General features: G+C 40.0%; 2 protein-coding genes across 6 annotated transcripts in view; one reads left to right on the forward strand and one right to left on the reverse strand.

The window, feature by feature from the left end:
* LOC141746535 (cytochrome c, somatic-like) overlaps positions 1-20,696 on the forward strand; it is a 55,329-nt gene that overhangs the window by 28,071 nt on the left and 6,562 nt on the right. The window lies entirely within an intron of this gene.
* RBM45 (RNA binding motif protein 45) lies at positions 1,180-19,717 on the reverse strand. Of its 5 annotated transcripts, none has more exons than XR_012588386.1 (11): positions 19,033-19,717; positions 17,429-17,551; positions 17,173-17,299; positions 15,761-15,871; positions 15,232-15,411; positions 14,170-14,299; positions 12,865-12,961; positions 12,353-12,519; positions 10,686-10,882; positions 4,503-6,667; positions 1,180-1,495 (listed from the first exon to the last, which is right to left on the reverse strand). XR_012588386.1 is itself a non-coding variant. In XM_074595215.1 (10 exons), the coding sequence occupies exons 1-9, from the start codon at positions 19,408-19,410 to the stop codon at positions 10,690-10,692; spliced, it is 1,506 nt and encodes a 501-aa protein (XP_074451316.1). In that variant the 5' UTR covers positions 19,411-19,717; the 3' UTR covers positions 2,351-6,667; positions 10,686-10,689. The 5 variants fall into 5 exon arrangements, 3 of the variants coding, with proteins under 3 accessions (XP_074451316.1, XP_074451317.1, XP_074451315.1); XR_012588387.1 differs by lacking the exon at positions 1,180-1,495 and adding an exon at positions 7,538-7,655 and having other exon boundaries at positions 2,351-6,667; XM_074595215.1 differs by lacking the exon at positions 1,180-1,495 and having other exon boundaries at positions 2,351-6,667.

Below are 20,696 nucleotides of genomic sequence, written 5' to 3' on the forward strand. Positions count from 1 at the left end.
AAAAGTAATCCTGGTGCCCTAATATTCAATATGTGCATATGAAATGTGCAGTGGTGCACGGCAATCAGTGTATTTCAAAACAAAGGAGAAATAAGACACAAAAGAATGACGTGACTCCAGATTGACGTAGGCGCTTCTGCGGTTCATTGGTGATAGACATCCATCCAAAGGACTCCAAATCCCTACACCCAACCTAATCTTAAAGCATTTGGCTTCCAGAGCACCACAGTGCCCTCCATCTTCTCAGTCTCAAGGTATGAATCATTGGGGTTATCCTGCTTTTCCCAATATCTGAATTGACCTGCCCTCAGGAACCCCTCCCATCCCTTACCTCTTATTAGACTGTTTCCTGTTCTGTTGTCTCAAAAGCAGAACTCCTCTTTTATCATCTTCCTTATTTTTCCTTTATTTTGTCCCTCTTTCCTCTGGTTCTCTTCCTAGTCCTGCTCATTATCTCACTCATTCTTTCACAGAGAAATCGCAAAAATGCCAAGAAATGGTATAAATAGCTGTTCTGTATGTGGTGTTTTCAGGTGTCTCAGAGAGAATTTTCATACCAGGCATGATAACGTTAAAACTATTTGGTTAATCCTGCATTTGCAAAACTATGAAAAGCCTCTGGAACAGCAAGAAAAAAACCCACAGAAATAGCAAAAACAGACCATTTGTATTTCAAAATTAAGATGCTAGGAAGAAATTAATGGCTTAAAAACAATTCAGAGAAAAGATGCAAGTTAAACTAGGATTCTGTCTTCTCTCAATTACTTTTAAATTAATTAATTTAATTACTTAAAATTATTTTAGTTATTATTAAATATTAATTATTATGTTACATGGAAGTATTTTATGTGCTTGAAATTGATACACCTTGAGATAATTCTCCATCTGCGGGGCGGGGGGGGGACGGAACCAAAACCAAACCAAACCCACAACTTTTGGTTAAGAAATTCTATACGTAGGTCGATTACCTTAGAAGAGGGTTAAGATTTTCCGAAGCAGTGTGAAGTTTGAGTTGCAGCCTCCCTCCGCACATCCAGGAGACCAGTGACCCCTGCTGGAACAGGGGGGATTGCCTCGCAGCGCGGCGGGCTCCGCCGTCGCCCCCTGTCCCTTTGCTGTCCTGGTGTTCTGAGAACTTGGCGTAGGGAACTCTTTTCTTCTTTCATTTACAATTGTTTCGCCCGTTTATTTTGGGGAACATTCACCAGTCCAGCCGCAGTTCAAATCTGACACTCTGTGAAACGCTTGGGCAGAACCTTTCACAAAGTTTTAAGTGAATGTTTAACAAATAGAGATGGCAAGTTTAGAAAAATGGTACGGTGAGAACATGAAATGAATAGTTTTCCTGAACTGGAGCTGTGCACATAATTGCGTGCTGTTTTCACCTTCAACAGCTTCCACTTATATAAGATTTTTCCTTCTTCTGTCTCTCGCTTGCTGCTACAGTAATTGAAGGAGTGGAGGTGCCTGGCATTGCAGACATCAGATGGTATCTCTGTAGACAGAGCACAAACAACGTGGCAGAGTACCCTGGGTCAGAAAAAGGACCATTAGCAGGAAGAAAGAGGAAAGATGTGAAAGAAATCCAATTCCACTGTGCATTGCAGAGCTGGGCTCTGCCCCCATGAGAGGTACTCAGTAGCTGTCTGTACCACCAAAGAAGAAGGTCTCAGGTAGGAGCCACAAGACCAGTGAAGGGAACTAATTGCAATCACCGACTCATGGATCCCGTTTGGAATGCATGTCCCTCTTGAGAATGGGCTTTTTTCACTTAAAGATCAGAAATACTCTAAAGTAGACATTCAGGCAACACAAGCAAATTATTGTCTTTCTCCAGTTACACAAACAAAAGGCTCCTCTGCTGACCACGCGGTTATGACTCAATAAGTAAAATAATTTATACTGGATGTCATTAAGCATAATGTATGAAATATGTATTATCTCATTTTCAAAAGGTACAAAAGCCCTGTTCAACACTAACAGAAACTACGGCTGATGAACACAGCTGAAATCCAAGTCACTTACAGATAAGCATACTAAATTCTACTTACTAACTTCAAAGCACTATTACTGCAAAACAACACACAAAAAAACCCTTAAGGTTTTAGCCAATTCACTAACCACCAGCAAAAAGAATAAACATGACACAGTTTTTTCCAGTGTGGGATCCTAGTGCTCATCCTCTCCGCAGACAGTTTTTTCTTACCAATGAAATGACCTAGAAAAGCAGCACACCAGCCGCTTATCAGTAGTGCCATACGACAATTTAAACAGGGAGTGATTAATATCACATCCAATCAAAAATGCTGCGTGACTTCAGCAAAATGTACACAATTGGTATTTAGCTGGAGAAGGCTAGTACATCAACGCTTTCGGGAAATACACTGAACTCTAAGGAGGGCAAGTAAAAATTTTGCTTTTAAGGATCTTCTAAAAAACATTACCAGAATGCTACAAATGACTACATGCGAGTCACCAAATAGACTGGTTCAACAAGGACTAAAATGAAAGATACTGTCTGCTTGCAGAGTTGCTTCTTAGGGTATCTCGAAGTCTCAGTACTTAAAATGGGGAATTTCTTTCTTCTGAGTACCAGCCCAATTCTCTTTAGTACAAGACCTAAACAAACAGGCAGGGAGAAGAGCTCCATAGCCCCAAGCAGGACAACATACAGAGCACTGATCTTCCGTGCCCAGGGGAGCGCAGTGGCCCACTATTTCCACAGACATGCAATAACAGAAACAGGATTGAGAACAATTAGAAAACGGCACTGTTCTTTCTACTTTGCAACATGGCTTCAAGTTGTAAAGGGTATCTTTTAACCCTCTGTGTGCGCTGAATGCTCCCTCAAGTAGCTGTTAGGATCATTCTAACAGATGATTCTTCTTTCCCAAGAAAGATGGCTAAGCTCAGACACCAGTCGTTTCATTTTTGAGCGTTCACATCACCTAAATGCACAGGCATCCACCTTCAGTGCCACGATAGACTGGGGGATTGTGATAGGACTCATCAAAAAGGCCAATTCAAGCACATAAATGAGGAGGTTTTTCCTTTTTTCAACTGACCATGCAGAGATTCTCAGCATTTCACCTGGCACCTAAATAACACGCCTACCATCATCATGTATTTTAAAGCACTCTCTTCAATAAAGACAGTAAAGATCTACAGCTACCCTGAGAAGATGCTTGCATTGGCACCACACCGCACCCCTTGTAGGCGTTGTTTTCGCTTACTCCTAACATGCAGATGCGTCACCACACACGTTCAGCAGCACGTGTCAGACCCACTGTATGAGCACAGTATCTCTGACGCGTTGGCACAGCAGGGCTGATGCTTTCTAAAAATATTGTACTCACTGCACATGTACAGTGTACAGTTAAGGCTGCAAAGGTGCTGCTTGATGGTTCTGGAGTTTTGGATCTATGGCAACCTGGGCAGAATTATTTCCCCTGTGCACATACAGGAAAGCTCCAGATTCTACTCAAAATTTATGGCGAGGATAAGCGGGGGGAAAAAAGCAATCAATCCAACAAAACCTGAAACAAACCCACACCCAAATCAACCCCAAACAGGACTTTTCCAGAGGAACCCAAGAGAAACTGCAACCTCCCTCACAATCTATGGGCCAGGGGCAGAGATAGGATCCCATTCTCCAGGCTCAACCGTAAGCCTGTTTTACTCACTATATTATTTCTAACCTCTACAAGAAATTAAGCAGGAATTTTACAGCCTGCTTTAACTGTGCAGCCCTGATTCAGTTTCGCTCTTTGTGCTGAATGAAACAACTGCTCTTGGGGGAAAAAAGCTGCTGGTGAGTCATCAAGGACTGCATCGTAACACGTACAAGGGGAATGGAGAGAAGCAAAAGGAGGTTTCTCAGGCAACCTTTATTCTGCAGCTTCCCAACGTCTGAGCATTTGAATGCTAATATTCTTTTAACATAAGAAATAACACTGCTTTGTGGCTTTTTAAATACATAGTTTCTGTCATTCAAATTTCTGAACCAATTGCAATGACAGTGCTCATTCTCATATATACTCTCTAACACAAAAATATTTTTATTGATACTTCTTTTTATAGGGAGCAGGAAATAAAGAAAAACTAGTTGAATGTGACTGTATCTTGTATGAGAGACCAATTTACTAAATGTTTTACAAATATGTGCTGCATAAGAAGGGTTACACACTTTGCATGTAAATATTCTTCTAATCGCATTAATTTGATAGTAGGTGAAGTCTCATGACATTGCTAGATGGCTCATCTACGTTTGTATTCTAGCCGTATTTTAGGACTGCTGACTGTGAAGCGCTGAATGGTAAAGTTGTAAGTTTTGAGTACGCTTATCTGCCAGTTAAAAAGATCGTATCAAAGGCTCTGCTCTTCTGCTCCCTCCTCTTCCCCCCCAGCCAGGAGTATTGCTTAAAAGGGTGCATGACTTCTGCTGTTGTAAAACAACGGAGAAGAGTTAAAAAGGGTTACACCCACAGCTTTCAGCTACTTACAACTGCAGATACTTCCAAATACCTTCTCGGTTCCTCCTTCCCTTTGACAAACACAGAAACAAAACAAGAAAAGGAGGCCATCTGTTGTAGGTAAAAACAGATTAAATTGATAAAGAGACACAAGACAGCAATTAGAAAGCGCTGTGCTTCTGCACACTCACTATTGGGACTGGGAAAGTCAGGGGCCTGGAGCACCAGAAAGGAGGCTGCAAGGAAAGGTTCTGATAAGAAGTGGCGTTCTTGGAATGAGTAAGGGGCTGGAGAAGCAGAAGGGCTGGAGAAGCAGGTGAGAATCATGGAACAGGGTGTGATCAGCTCACCCGAGCTGTATGGAAACAAATGCCAAAGGCCCCCCAGGGACACTGGCCAGCGGGACCTGAGGCCAGTGGCTTTAAGCAGCCACATGGCACAAACACAACTTTGTGCCCAGCCCTCCTGACAGCAGATCTCCCTGCTGGGCAGGGAATCCGAGACGATGGCAACCTAACACTGCTGGTGGGGAGCAGAGAAAAGCAAGTAAATCCGTGAAATTATAAGGTAGGATAAAAGCTCAGATCTTGTTGGTTCTTAAATAAACCCCACTATCCAGATACACAATGGGCTGTCATTCACTCTGTCTTCCCTGTGACCCAACACCCCCTTATCAATATAAGTAACTCTCCCATCACTTTGAAGTTGTATACGCTGGCTGTATCTACTCTGAAACCCAGTTCACCATCCCATGCCTGGTAACTCAGGGACTAAGACCCGCATTCTCACGCCTGCTTTCCTGCAGGCTAGGGCTTTCTTGGAAGGAAATCTGCCTGAAGGTGCTCAGAGCCAGAGGTAAGGACAGGATGCTCCATTGTTTCTCCCCACAGCAATGATCAAGGGACCAAGACTGGAGACGCTGGGAAGCAGGATGCATTTGAGAGCATGCTTGTCTTCTACTGTGCATATAACTAGAATTTATCAATTTTATCCATATAAATTATTTTAATAATCATGTTATTTTCAATTCAACAAGTAGTACTGAGGAATACACAGAAAAGTATTTGGCAGTTATCTGTGCAAATACTTATTTGAGCTATCTTCATTTACTCTTCATCAGTGCTGAAAATCCTCTTCATCCTGCTGGAATGCTAAATGGTCCAATTCTTACTTAAACAACATACGGATTGAAAGCTTCTTTAAAAAAAAGACCCTCAAAGAACAAGAGACCAAAAAAAACCCCAGCTCCTCAGAACAAAAACACTCACCCCTAGACTCCATACTTTCCCCACAGTTATAACTAAAAGACCTCAGAGTAAGAAAGGATAAACATAAGCAGCTCTGGTAGTCTGACCCACAGTCAAATGTCCTTTTCACTAAACAGCATGCAAAGCACAATGAATACTTTTGGCCCAAATCAACAAAATATTTAAGAATGTACTTGAATAATTTTCTTGATTACAGCTATTTTCTTAAATCTAGCTTCATACTGTCAGATTTATTAGCAGTTTTTGAAATAGTTATTTCATTTTCTTTGAATTTACTGCTGTACTTCAGTTTTCAATGCAATTTGGATCATGAGAAATGTTGTCTATTTTAACACTTATAATATGAATCGTTATCAATTAACCAGTCAAGCCACAAAACGCTGACTCCTTTATTTTCCCCCCATCATTGTAATTTCCATCTTAGAGGAGGAATTTAGTTAAACACAAGAGAGATATTTCTGTAATACAAGATTATAGACTACTACAAGAACAACCACCAGTTCACAATTTTTAATGCCTAAATAATTTTCAAAACTGCAGGTCTGCATGTTCAAAACTGGGAAGTACCATATATATATATATATATCTCGAGAGAGGGAGAGAGGGAGAGAGGGAGAGAGGGAGAGAGGGAGAGAGGGAGAGAGGGAGAGAGGGAGAGAGGGAGAGAGGGAGAGAGGGAGAGAGGGAGAGAGGGAGAGAGGGAGAGAGGGAGAGAGGGAGAGAGGGAGAGAGGGAGAGAGGGAGAGAGGGAGAGAGGGAGAGAGGGAGAGAGGGAGAGAGGGAGAGAGGGAGAGAGGGAGAGAGGGAGACCGATCAACTAAATAACAATTAAAAAAAAAAAAAGCTGTCACTGTCCACAGGAACCATGTCTAGTCACGTTTTCAGTCAGTCAGTCAGCTAGCTGAGGGTCATGTCATTATTTAGTTTCTGCAGAAAAAACACAAGTACAAAAATAGTATCAAAAAGCAACATACCTATTTTAAAATATATATATTATAAAACATAATCGCTACAACAGCATACAAATAAGCTTTTAATATATTTAGAAGAATTATATTAAAATTTGATATATGATTCTCTAGCATTTAGAGAAGTACCTCTTCTGAGCAGTGTGTGAAAGCCAGCGCTTTTTCTGCAGTATACTGTCAATCCAAAATACAGTTAACTTTTTTTTTATTCTGGAGTATATTAATTTTTGAAAAACATTTTTACACAGAAATAAATCATTATAAATATACATGTTAAACTTCAGGATTTTAATAGAGTTTTAACTGAAAAAAAAAAGAATGCAAATCAAATCTCTTTTCAGGAGAAGGATCATAAAAGACAAAAACAACCAAGTCTTTCATGACAGAATAAGCGTTTGGGAGTCTGGGGTTTGGTTTTGGTTTTAGCTTGTGGGGTGGGGGATTTTTTTTGGAGGGGGTGGTAATATTTAAATAGAACTGATAGGTTGCAATGAAGAGATTAATCAGAATTCCACAACAGCTTCTTCTGAAAGGTTACAAATTCTTTCCTCCCTCTTCTATTTTTGAATGATCTAATTTACACATTAGGCAGACAATTGCAGTGAGGTTCTCATGAAAATACTCAAAGCAATGCAAAAACCTGAGTAGAGAGCACAAGCTGCCCAGCACTGAGAACATTAAGATCACTTCTGCTTTTACCAACTGCCTAGAAGGAGGCATTGCAGTTGTCTTCTCAAGCCTACACCGACTCAAAGATGGTTTAAAGTGATTATTTCAATCATTAGAGAGAGGATATAAGAGAGGAGAACCTCACCCCAAAACAACTTACATTAGAACTTAAAGTAGTTACAGACCAATAAGGTTCTCTTATTTCCATCATTTCTCTGTTATTTTTAACTACTCATATAAACAATTCAATTTTCATTGACTTGTAGGAGAGCCAGAGCCTGCAAAATTCATTAGATGGATTAGTTTAGAATATTAATACACATGTATTCAAATTCTCCTGATAAACAAAGGTGATTGTAAGATAACAGTCTATTCTTATGATCAGAAGTTTACACTGCAAAAGAGTTATCAGTAGCATACCATTATCATAAAAAATTTTAAAGAAACAGTTTTGTAGATTATGTTAAAAAAGATGATTAGACAAGAAAAATATTATTGGGGAAAAAAAAACTTCAAAAAGGCAGATAAAAACTGTGTTGAAATAAATATTTTCTTTAAATTGAATTATTCAATTGAATCAAATTTATTTTCACATAGATTCTATTGAATTCACAGATCTTATCAAGGATTTTAATCACAGAACCTTGTATAGAAAAGACTATTGCAGAAGTCCAGTCACCTTGTTAGAGCTAAGAGGCAAGCAATACAACTGGACTTTAGAAAGGATTTATTAATTTTTTTTTAAAAGGCAATGACTTCCTTAAGTGAAAATTCACAGTTCTAGCTAAGATTATTTCCTCCATTCAAAAATAACAAAAGTTAATATTCTCACATCTTAAAAAAAAGGTAGTATTTCAGATGTAGAGAGAATTCCATCCCCTTTCACGTGCACGCTTTAAAGCTTTAATTGCAAGCAAAATACAAGCCTCTAAACTACTGCAAAACTTCTGCAGTCAGTCCAATGCAGAGTCACACAGTGGTAAGCTCGATTTAAATGAGCAAGCCCTTTTAAAAAGGAGCACATCTGGAATCGTTCTTTTTATGCACCATTTCATTTGAATTTGAGAAACTGGCCAAAGAACAAAAAGAGAGCAAGTAAATTTGTCTGTTTACCCTAAGAAGAGATAGATACTAAGGCAACCTGCTAAGAGACTCAGGATCAGGAACCTGATGTACAGGGTGTAACACGATACATTTAGAAAGCTCTTCTACCTGTGTTATTGCACGTACGCTGCAGATGAAAGGCCAACCAGAAGGGAAATATTCAGCAGTCACTTGCACCAGAATTACAGGTAATCTGCCCAAGACAGATTTAGGGTATCCATCTTGGAACAAACTAAAACTAGTACTCTTTATTATTTGAAAATTTACAGAAATTTAAAAAAACTAGGAAAAGACAAAGAGCTCTGCTGTAATTTTGCATGTGTAAAAATATTCTTCAAACATGACCTTATTTCTCCAGTCTTCTAATTAGGTAAAATGGCACAACAGCAAGTGTGTATGTCCTACCTTTACCTTATAAGTGAGTTCAGGTTTTTAAGTAATCAGTAATAGGTATATATTCGAATTTTCAAACATAATGTGAAATATAAATAAGTTTTAGCCTTTTGAAAATCCCATTGGTGACCAACTGCACCTTTTGTCAGCTGGAGACCTTAAAGAATCTTCTCAAAAATCTGGGAAAATGCATGCTTGCATATGCCTGCACACGCGCGTGTATAAATTAAGAAAAAAAAAAAATCAGTTTTAGATTGACAATCAGAAGAGAACCTCCCAGTCTTCTCACTCTTGTCTTTCTTAAAAACAAAGAAAGAAAAAGTAAGGATAAATCACCTTTCTACTTTTGGATGCGTACCGTATGTACACTTTTCTAGTAAAAAGTAGTCAAGGCAGACCTGGTATTACATTACACTTTGCATCACAGTTTTTCCTGTAGTGACCAAGAGGCTGGCCTTTTATTATTGGAACTAAGAGTCACATTAAAAACAAACAAAACCTTTGTACAAAGATAAGAGCATGGGTACACGTTACTTAAAATTGCATTCACCAGAGCCGATGATTAGCTAAAACTAAACTTTTTTTTTTACAATTCAATGCAGTAAAATAATGCTAGAAATCCATTTTTTTTAAAAAAAGCAAGTTGTGTATAAAGGCTAAGGCCACATTTAGTAACTGCTGCTTATCAAAAGAACAACATCAAAGTCCTTAGGAAAAAAAGGAGGAAAAGAACACTGTGGGCATCTCCAGGGTCACAAAGACTATCTACACAAAGAAAGGTACAAGGAGTGAAGGTCAGAAGTAAAATATTGATGTGAAGAGACTCAGGATTTCATGTGATGTTTTCTGAATGAGTTAAAGCAAAACTGCATGTCCCTTATGAAGATAATAGGGCTACTGAAGTTATCTGTAAGCTACAGTAATATTGGTGAGTTACTTCGTCAAAAACAGGACTTAGCCTTTCCTCCCCCAGTGATATTTCTCTTTCGGCAATAGTCCTAATGCTAAAAAAAATTTAAAAAAAAAAAAAAAAAAAGAAAAAAGATACCATTTGAATCAAACCAATGTTTTAAAAGAACAAGTGAATGTTGGTCCCTGAAGTCTACAAAAACCTCTCTGGGAGCTCAGACAGCTTTCATCGGGCATTAAGCATCAACTAATACATTCTCAAACCAATTATCTTAAACATCCACATCAGTCCCACCACAACAGGCTCTGCAGTATTTTCTTCACTTTCACACATTCCAGCTATGCCTGATTTCCAATTATCCAGATGACCCAAATACCCCAAACCTTTGGTTTCACCTGACAACCTACCCTGTCCTTCCCATGGTTTTTTAATTTATCCCTTCCCTCCTCTGCCCTTCAAGGACTAAACTCTGCATCTTCATCCAGCACCATCGTGAGGGCATGTGTTTTTAATGAAAGAAAGACACACACAAGCTGATCATAATTCCACTCTTTATTTTTGCATACTCTTTTCAATGTTTACTGATACTCTTATGTACAAAAAGTGACTATTTCTATGAACATCCAGATTGGTGTTAATCAACTGGTTTATATTTGTTCAAAAATTATAAAAATAGATTTTTACTAAAAGTGTATGTGTGCATATATAAGCATACACACACCCATATATACATATATATGTATACAGACACGTATATCACAAATTAAATTTCAAGTTGTTAGCTAAAAATCGATTTAAAGTTTATCATTACATGCTCATAGCTAACTTCAAAATACTTTGCCTATCACTGTTTAAAGGAGTTGAACACCAGTTTAAGTAACAGCTCAGACTGGGTACTCACCTGCTCAGTAAGTTCTCTGTCGTTTGTTAGATTCTTCTGTAGGCGAGTCTGCCAACCTTACTTTAAGTCTGACACCATTCACAATCTTGCCATGTAACGCAGTTATGGCATCACTGGCACTTGCTCTGTCTGCAAATTTTGCATAGCCCACATTTTTTCCAGCCACCAGATAAACTTTTATCAAGTGTCCAAAACGACTTGGGGGGAGAAAAAGAAAAAAAAAAGAAAAAAAAGAAATGAGATAATTTACAGGTTTTGCTGCAACATAGATACTAATTACCCAATATGAACTATATATGATTTGGGAGCTGTAAAAACTATATTCTCATATGTATGCTGTATTTTCTTGTGCTGCCCTCTTCCAAAACTCCCAATTTTCTTATTCCCTTCTCTAGAATTCCAGGTAGGCATAGGAATAAAACCAAAAGTCCGTAGGCAATATTTTCTATGTAATATTACAATAGAACCACAAGCAGCAGTGATTTATCTCTTAGTTAAAAGACTATGTAAAGCTAATCAATACCATAGTCCCAAAACACTGAATGGCACTCAAAAATACCCCCACAAAAACAGAATAAAAAACCCCAAACAAAACAAAAAGAACACACACACAAACCAGCAGACAATTTAGAGGCTAAACATGCATCGCACTTAAATGAACTTGTTCAGTTGTGATTCATCTTTGAAAAGGCCTCACTGAAATGACTCAGAAATCAAGCACCAAAGCTTTACAGAAAAACCCAGATTTCCAAGTCCTCAGGAGGCTCCTAGACAGTTCCTTAAAAAAAAAAATAAATTTAAAAAAAAAATAAAGTCTGCTTGCTTCATACTGAAGTTACACATGTGTCAAGACTGGGGTGCACAACCTTCTTCTTCTCCAGCATCTGATTAAGAAAATCCAGTATATCAAATAGGTACAGTTTTAAATTCCACAAAAAGTGTGTATTATTTCTTTTCCTCTCCTGGTGCTTTGAAAATAATTTGGTTTTCAAAAGATTTTTTGCAAATGCCAGCTATTAGAAAAGGGAAATGTCTTTTTCTTCAAGAGTATACTAAAAATAAATAATATAAAATACTGGAGAGCAGCTGAACTACAGATTTGTTTTTAAGATGGCAAAAATTGTCTCTGAAGTCCTTGCTCCTCATAGGGAGGTAGCGTGAAAGGACAGTCGAAATAGTGTCAATAAGACACAAACAATCAAAATGTTTCAGGATATATCAGAAAAAAAAAATCTCCCTATACTTATTCCCCTAAATTACTGTGGAAATTTATCAAAATACTAAAATCCCTTATAGAAGTATGTACAAAAAAATGCCAGATAAATTAGGCTATAAGAATCTGAAGTACCGCATTTTTTAGCTAAAAAAACCCAAACAAAACCCACCCCAACATTATGAGACTAGACATTTTACTTCAGATTATGTTAATCAATAATAAAGCTGCTGTAACTGCTGACATTGCAGCTATGCTTCAAGAGGAATTCCATTATACTCTTGTTTCAAAAAGCAACTGTTACCCATTGATCACTTATCACTTATTGATCACTGTGCACTGTCTTTTCTGGAAAGAGTTTTCTTGACAATCTTTTTTATTTTCAACATTTATTTTAAATATTTCATGGTTATTTTTTTGGTGCGAGAAGACTTATTTGTAAATGGAGTCTTACCAGAACACATCCTCCAGTACATTTACAGGTAAAGGATGGGGATGAAAAAGTATGAAAAGCCTTTCCTTCACAGAAGTGTCAGGTGGAACTTTTTTTTTGTGTGGTGGAAGTATGGCATCTGTTTGGGGCTGGAGTAACTGCGAGCCAGAAGTTCCTCCAAACGCCTGCTGAAACAGGGAGGGAAATGCAAGTATAAATTAACCAACAGGGAGGTGAAAGTAATTTTACTTTATTTACAATTTTTGTTCCTATCACAGGATATAAGCAGGCTCTACCAGTTCTCATCTTAATTAATTTGATTGCTTTGGTTATTTCATTAAATTGGACAATAAATCCGGGTAAGGTCAGACACCTTTACAAGGCATAAAAATGTACAAACCAACCAGAGGTACATCTTAAAAATGTAGCATCTAGAACACTTACAGAAGAAAGTCAGCAGTGTTCTTCATTGGCATATCTGAAGTTTCTTACAATTCAGAAGAACATTAACAGTATCCATTACATTAACTTACAGGAGGTGTCCTATACTGCTGAACAACTGTATTGTTATTCCGCAACACTGATGACACATGTGCTGTTACCAGCTGTGTGGCCATTTTTCTGATGAGCCTGCAACCAGAAGTCATAATAAACTATTTTTTAAAAAGAGCTGAATTACGGTAATCTTAAATTCAGCAAGAGAAAATAAGTTTTAATGCACATATGAAAGTATCTCTAGAAATCTGTAAGCTCATGTAGATAACGAAAATCAAGTCAGGCTTTCATGACACTCTAGACATGATCTGAAAGTACATGTGCTATCTGCAAATCACTGAAAACACTCATACATTTCTACATATAGAGATACAAAAACTCTACTTTTTTAATACTCTAGCGGGGGCGGGGGGGGGAAGGGGGAGAGGAAATTAACCCTACAGAGCCCAGTTCAATTTGTGAAAGGTGTCTAAAAGGCAGAAGGGACAGAAAAATTTCACCAGTTTCAATAAAAAGCACAGAGATTCAATTCAGAAGTCAGAATGCTATCACAGAAAGTGTACTTCCAGCTCTCATTTTCCAGTGATTTTTCTTTGTTCTGTTGCAGAATAAGAAAAAGCAATTGCACTTTTTGCATAGATTCACAGCCCATGTTGTAGGGCCATGAGACAGTAGGAATTATTGAAGAATGAAGGAAATTGTTTGCAAGAAGGGTGGTTGCAATGAATTTATTTATTTTTTTTAGTTTAGATCAGACATGCACTTCTGAAGTCAATCTTCCCACTGTCCCCCCTTACTGTTCTCATTCATATCCCAGAATAGGTTTGACATGAACTAGATTCCTTTAGGATGAAACTAAGCCAAAATATTCACTGCAGGAGCGTATGTAAGCCACTCCAACTTGTAACGGGCATTCAAATTATAGCAATAGATTAGATGGGCAAAGTAAAACCTCATGATCCCCATACAGTGGGGATATCAGATCCTCAGCACCCAGCAGTTTTACTCTACATACGTGCTTCACAAGGCTACTATTCGCAGTACTGCAAACAAACCAAGATATCAAGTACATAAATCTTGTTTTAATACAAAAAAAAATCATCAAAAAACCCACATTCCGGCCTTGTCACCTATTACAGAGACATTTACAAATATTCTTGCCAAATCCAAGATTTCCCAGTGTATCTTAAGAATATATATTTTAACTTACTATCTACAAGTATGAAGCAAGATCATAGTGACACTGCTGTTACTTCTTATGTTAAAAAATCTATTTATTTATTTTAAATTTTGCTCTCCAGAATACAACTTACAACTTTCTATCTCTATGCACTGGGACTTACTCTGAGCTGTCACTCCCATCTTCTAGGAAAATGACAGTTAGTCGATTTCCAGGAGGATACTCAAAACCATGTAACTTATACTTGGCATATATTGCCGACGCAGCAGTACTGTACTGAATCACAGCGTACCCTACAAATACAGTGCATACAGTTTCAGTACAATATGGGTAAATCCTAAGAACAAACGACACTCATATAAAGCAATAGGATTAAACTCCACATTAGTCATGGCTGATACAAAATTCTTACGTCTTTTTACCATATTAATTAATATCAATATCAGTCATATTTGTAAAGAAAATTTCAGTGGAATTAACTAGTGACAGATCAGCTATATTTATGCTAACTTGACAAGATGGTAATAAAGCAACAGAAGTCAAAACACGTCTTCTTCCCTAAGTCTGAATTAGAAACAAAAACATACACAGTTTCATTTTAAAATGCAATTATCCCATCAACAGTGAATCTGAAGTACTGTAAAGCTACATTTTAACTCTCTGAATCATTTCCATTTCAAGCTTCTTGGGGAAAAGACCTCTTCCACATTTATCTCAGCAACAGCAAAACAACACGCAGACTAAACGAAAACAATCCTTCCAATACAAGACATGATTTGTTTTGGAATGATTTAATCCAGTTAACTCATGTCAGCTTTTACACACAGACACGCTGTCATTCCATTTCAAGATGAAAACTCAAAAGATTTGTTTAGAGAACATTTAAACTAGACGTCTAATAAATTTTGAAACTTTTTCTCCATTTATTCTGCCCAGAACTATTAACTTAGTTTGACCAAAAAAAACCACTTCTCGTGGTTTTGATTCTGTCCTTCTTGAGATTCTATTATCTAAAAATAAAGGTATTTAAGGCTATCTGTAAACAGGGATTCAAACAAAACTGAATTTCTGGGTTTATGCATCAGTGACAGCAGCAACCATTGAAACATAAAACATTAATTCTTTCCAACAAGTGTACTGTGTTTTGCAATACAAATGAATTGAAGGAAAATTAAAAGGCATTCCCTTCATAGAAAGAAAAAAATCTTTTTGTACTTTTACTTACCACTATTGGTATGAGGATCTCGCTGAACATCACAATATTCCAGTCCCGGTACTAGATCAAAGAGGGCGAACAGCTGCTCTTGGATAAAGGGAAGCCGAGATACCACTGACAGACGTTTGGAGATTGACTCTTGAATTCTGCTCTCGTTTTTTTCAAAACTACAAAACTCTGGCTGCCCACCTCAAGAATCAACATAAAAATAATAATTCAAGTTATCACACTAGCATGCCTTCATTTCACACATATTTTTCATTTTTCATTCAACCTTTAAAAGTAATCCAATTATATGCTAACAGTAGCATATTTATTTCACCAATATAAGTCACCAAATAATCGACCAACTAGAGCAGAGCCAGCCATAAAAAATATAGAAACTAAACACCTGGCTTGTTTCTAACTCCAACAACCAATCTACTATTTAAGTGTTGACCTAAGCCTCCGTTAGCTTCCCTTCTTCCAAACTGCATTCTTACTTTGTGATCATACTCAAGATTACAATTCATTTTTAGTATAAAAAACTATGACTTACAAAATGGAAGTGTATTTCCTCTTGGTTCTTGCCTCGTGTTATTACTATAATAATCATGTTCAAGAGACTCAGATGACTTATTTTTAGGTTCAGCCAAAATGGCCCTGTAGCCTGAAAGAAACAACAACACATATAGCAACAGTTCAGCACATCTGAACTATCTGACCGGATCTGCATTCCTCAAGTATTGTATTTAGAAATATATTATTCAGAAAACCCAGTAAGTGCTGGCTTTCAGAAAATTACTGGTTTATAACTCTTGAAGTTTACCATAATAATTGTATGAAAGTTAACAACTTCCACATAGACCCACTCCTAGTCGCAAGTTAAGTGCAACAGAGCGTACTTGCTGTGAGAGTGACTGGGCACTCCAGAGGCCATCACCTGAACTTCCATACTCTAACAGCAGTTTATGCATGTCTTGTGCTGCTCTAGGTTTTACTGTTACGAAAGAAATAGGTATTACTCTCAGGTTAACTAATTTAATTTTAACCCCACAGGAGAAAGGAAATAAAATTTAACTCTCAAGCAATCTCAGACTCATATTCCTATGCAAGAATCATCACAAACATAATTTTTGTAGAACCACTTATGACAGACATGATGTGGAACCACCAGGTATATTACTGGAGAAAAAAGAACAAAAAAAAAGCAAAACCACAAAAAAACCACCAAAAATACCCCAACCACACACACACACAAAGTTGTTTCATATTTGTGATTAAGTGACCATTTAACAGCATGTTGGACCAGAAGGCTGCTGTTAGATTTCCCCAAAACCCTTTCTTCTCCTGGATGGCGCAAGTCCAGTTCCCTCCATCTCTCCTCATGTGCTTCAGCCCCTGACCACCTTGGTGGCCTTCCACCGAACTCACTCATATTCAGTAACATGCTTTTGGTACTAGAGCGTTTGGTTGGTCATAAAGCATACAGTCTTTCATTCTGTAACAGATTAATCATGACGTTAAATGAAAACAAACAAAAAACACCTCCCCAAACTTTAATTAGGATGAACTTGTTCTTAAATAAATGATATATTTTTATATATAAATTCATTGTATATCATATATATTTGATTAAAAATGCATATTCCCAGGGATACATTAAAATGAGGTTTTCCTGTATATGAAACCTACATTACAGGCCTATATTAATGCACGAAAGAAAACGGTATCTATTTCCAAACACTTTTCACTGATCTTACTTGCAACTTGGTCCTGCAAGAGTGTAATCAGGTGACTGTTCTCAGTGACTGCTAATAATACTATTTTTTTATTTGCAAAAAAACTTTGTCTTAAAATGTGTTTACATTCTAAATAATTTACCTGCAAACAAAACTAAAAATTACAGGTACATTAATGATGATTCACACTTACTGTGAAAAACTTGAAAGAATTCAGTCAGATTCTTACCTCGATCACACTCTTCAATTGCTCGGGCAGCTTGGGATGGTTTTAAATACCTCACATAGCCCAAACCTTTGCTTTCTCCAGTAGTCTTGTTTTTAATAATGCTGCAATATTCAATGTCTCCATACATCTAGAACAATTTTAAAAAATACTAATTTATAGTACTTGAAAATGCATTAAAGTTCCACGTGTTAAGCCCTTCTGACAAATTAGGACAAAGGCAATTTAAAATAACAATTAACAAATATCAGACCAGTACCTTAAACTTCTCTCGCAGATCTTCCTCTGTATAGAATTTTGGTATCATAACAAAGATTCGTGTAAGCTCCTCATCTTCAACATCTCTGTGGCTTCCAGAAGCTCTTGACTGTGCAATAAATACCTAATGAAATAATCACACAGACATTAATTACCGGAGAAAGGGTCTTAAACACATATCAGCAAGCAATAAATTTAGTTTGTTTTAACAAGTCTTTGCGCTTCTCTCTCACATAAGCTAGCTTTCCTAATATGGAAAAAAAAAAAGAACATCTCTGACCATAGATGCATCTGTGACCAAAGACCTACAAATATAATACACCCCAAATGGCTTTCCAAACAGGACAGAGGCCAGCAGAAGTTCTCACTGGGGATAATGAAGAATCGTCAGGAACACTGAAGCCTGATTCAGCGGCACTGCCCATGTCACAGGTGGCATGTGAGGTAGCAAAAAACACATTACTGCAACAGGCCTAGTATAGCAGTAGTAAAAAAAAAAATAAGCAAGCAAGCAAACAAACAAAAAAGCCTAGCAGCTAATTAAAATCTTGCTACTGCAGTTCACTGCTCAGTTGGGCCAAAGTCTGCAGGTCCAGGGCTCTATGAAAGATCGTAACATCACATTTGTAACTGTTAAAACCCTTTCTAATTATTGAAATAAATTTCCTCTCAGAAGTGCACCCCAGAAGACAACCAGGCAAAAATCCAGAAAAACCCAAACCAACCAAATAAGAAAAATACTAACATCTTTCAAAATAAGCCTCTTATGCAAAAGCAGCAACTGATTTCGCAGAGCTCTTAAATTATTTTTTTAGTAGTCATGCAGGGGAGTAAGGAATACAACTCTGATCTTTTGGCTTCTAATGGTAAATTCTTCAGAAGAGATTTTACTGACTCGGTTGCTTTTTCAAATGAAACACGTGGAATCTTCTTTCACTGTTCAAAGTCATTCGTATCTTCTCAGTACTTGGGGAATATGAAAACAATTCAAGAGGATGAAAGCTACCAGCGAGTAACTACCATAGATTAAAAATACCCCATAATTGTTTTGGGGTATTTTTAATTGTGCACCTAATAGTGCACAAGATACAAAATATATTTGCAAAGACAGTTCTATTTATCCACGTTGATCTTGCTTAAAACACTTAAAATACACTGTCTTAGAATACTCCACAGAGACTGCCTCACGATTAAAACAGAGAAGAAAAAAAAGAAAAAGCTAGTTTCCAGGTTCTGCATTCTCCCCAGGCCTGCTGCAGCTTATGCCATGCGTGGGAACTTCGGGCGAGGGTGGGACCCACCGCAGCTCCTCCTGATGGGCCCCGCCAACCCCGCAAGCCCCACGGCCAAAAATGCCCCGGGTTTTGACCCAAAAGGGAAACAACACCCCCACACGGAGGGCGTCTGACGCTCTCTGTTGCCCCCGCGTAGGCCAACACCACCTTCAAGCGTCAAGCTCGGGGCGCAGCGGCCGAGGCCTGCCGCCCTCCGCGGCCGCCATGCTGGGAAGGGAAACGGGGGACACCCCGCCGGGCCCCGCTGGCTCGCCCCCGGCCCCGCTCCCGGGCAGGAAGGGGGCCGCACGGCGCGGCCCGGTGGTAGTACCTTGATGGGCTTGGTGTCGGGGACCAGGCTGCGGCCGTGCATCTCCTCCATGGCCCGGCAGGCCTGCGAGCTGCGGGCGAACTTGATGAAGGCGATGCCGCGGGACTCATTGGTGCGCTTGTCCCGCAGGAGCCAGATGTTCTGGATGTCCCCGAAGGGGGAGAAGCGCTCCCGGATCAGCGCCTCCCCGGTGTCCTTCCCCAGCACCACGAAGACGCGGCTGTTAGGCGGCTCGTCCAGGCACTCGGCCGAGAGGCGGAAGCCGCTGCCTTCCTCCATAGCGGGGCCGCCGGGCTCTCGGGCCGCCGGGGACCGTTGGCTTTTCTCGGGAGCCGGTGGGGAACGGCCGCAGCGCCCTTTCCGCCGGGGAGACAACATGTCCTCCGCCTCCCGCGCGCCCCTCCCGCCTCCCCGCGCCCAGTCAGGGCCGCGGCCTCGCCTGCGGCGGGCGGGGCTCCCTGGCCGCCCCACGCCGGGCTTCAGCGGCTTTGGCCGGCCTGTACGGCGCACCGCGCTCCTCGGGGAGAGCCTCCCTCCTGGCCCGCTCCGGGCACCGGTGCCTCTACCCTGGAGGAGTCAAGCACCTGCTCCCCCGGAGCGGCAGCGGGCGGGTGGGACGGACTGAGGCAGAAAGGAACCGAGAGCCGGTGCCGAGGAGAGGCGCTGCCGGACCCCCCTCCTCCCCTGGAGGAGCGCGGCCGGGGGCGGTGTCACGGAGCCACCGAACGGGAGGAACCTCTGCAGGCCGGCGGGGCCATCCCCCTTCTCGGGCAGGGCTGCCCCGGGCCGAGGTTTTGAATGTCTGCAAGGAGGGAGACTCCGCAACACCTCTGGGCAACCGGAGCCAGCGCTCAGTCACCCACACAGTTACAAAGTGTTTCCTGATGCTGAGGTGGAGCCTCCCGTCTGTGCCCATCGCCTCTGGTCCTGTCACTGGGCACCACTGAGGAGAGTCTGGATCCATCCTCTTCATTCACTCCCTTCAGCTATTTATACATATTTGTGACATCCACCCCTGAGCCTTCTCTTCTCTGGGCTAAACAGTCCCAGCCCTTTCAGCCTTTCCTCATAGGAGAGATGCTCCAGTCCCTTAATCATCTTCATTGCCCTTCGCTGGACTCCACCCAGTATGTCCGTGTCTCTGTTGTACTGTGGAGCCCAGAGCAGGACACAGTGCTCCAGGTGTGGCCTCACCAGTCTTGAGCAGAGGGGAAGGGTCCTCTCCCTTGTCCTCCAGGTGACACTCCTGCTAACGTAGCCCTGCATACCAGTAGCTCTCTTTGCCACAAGAGCACATTGCTGGCTCATGTTCCCCTTCATGTCCACCACGATGCCCAAATCATTTTCTGCAAAGCTGCTTTCAGCCGGTCACCCCCCAGCATGTACTGGTGCATGGGGCTGTTCTTCCCCAAGTGCAGGACTCTTGCACTTCCCCTCGTTGAATTTCTTGGTGCTCCTTTCAGACCATCCTCCAGCCTGTCCGGTCCATCTGGATGGCAGCAGGACCCCCTGGTGTATCGACAACTCCCCCCAGTTTTGTACCCTATCAGTATCTCCATAACATACTTTTGCTGAAATATTTTTTTTATTTTTAAAGAGCCTCCTTTAACCAGAGACTCAGTACTCTGCATGGTGACCCACCTCCTTTGAAACAGTACGAGTGC

This window comes from Larus michahellis, chromosome 7 (genome assembly GCF_964199755.1).
Source record: "Larus michahellis chromosome 7, bLarMic1.1, whole genome shotgun sequence".
NCBI lineage: Eukaryota > Metazoa > Chordata > Aves > Charadriiformes > Laridae > Larus > Larus michahellis.

What these genes read in the sequence shown, in the direction of transcription:
- RBM45 (XM_074595215.1), bottom strand. Translation starts at nt 19,410, where the DNA reads ATGTTGTCTCCCCGGCGGAAAGGGCGCTGCGGCCGTTCCCCACCGGCT. An exon ending in CCGACACCAAGCCCATCAAG is followed by an intron (nt 17,552 to 19,032) that starts GTACTACCACCG and finishes TTATTTCATTAG; the next exon opens with GTATTTATTGCACAGTCAAG. An exon ending in AGCAGTATAGGACACCTCCT is followed by an intron (nt 12,520 to 12,864) that starts GTAAGTTAATGT and finishes TCCCTGTTTCAG; the next exon opens with CAGGCGTTTGGAGGAACTTC.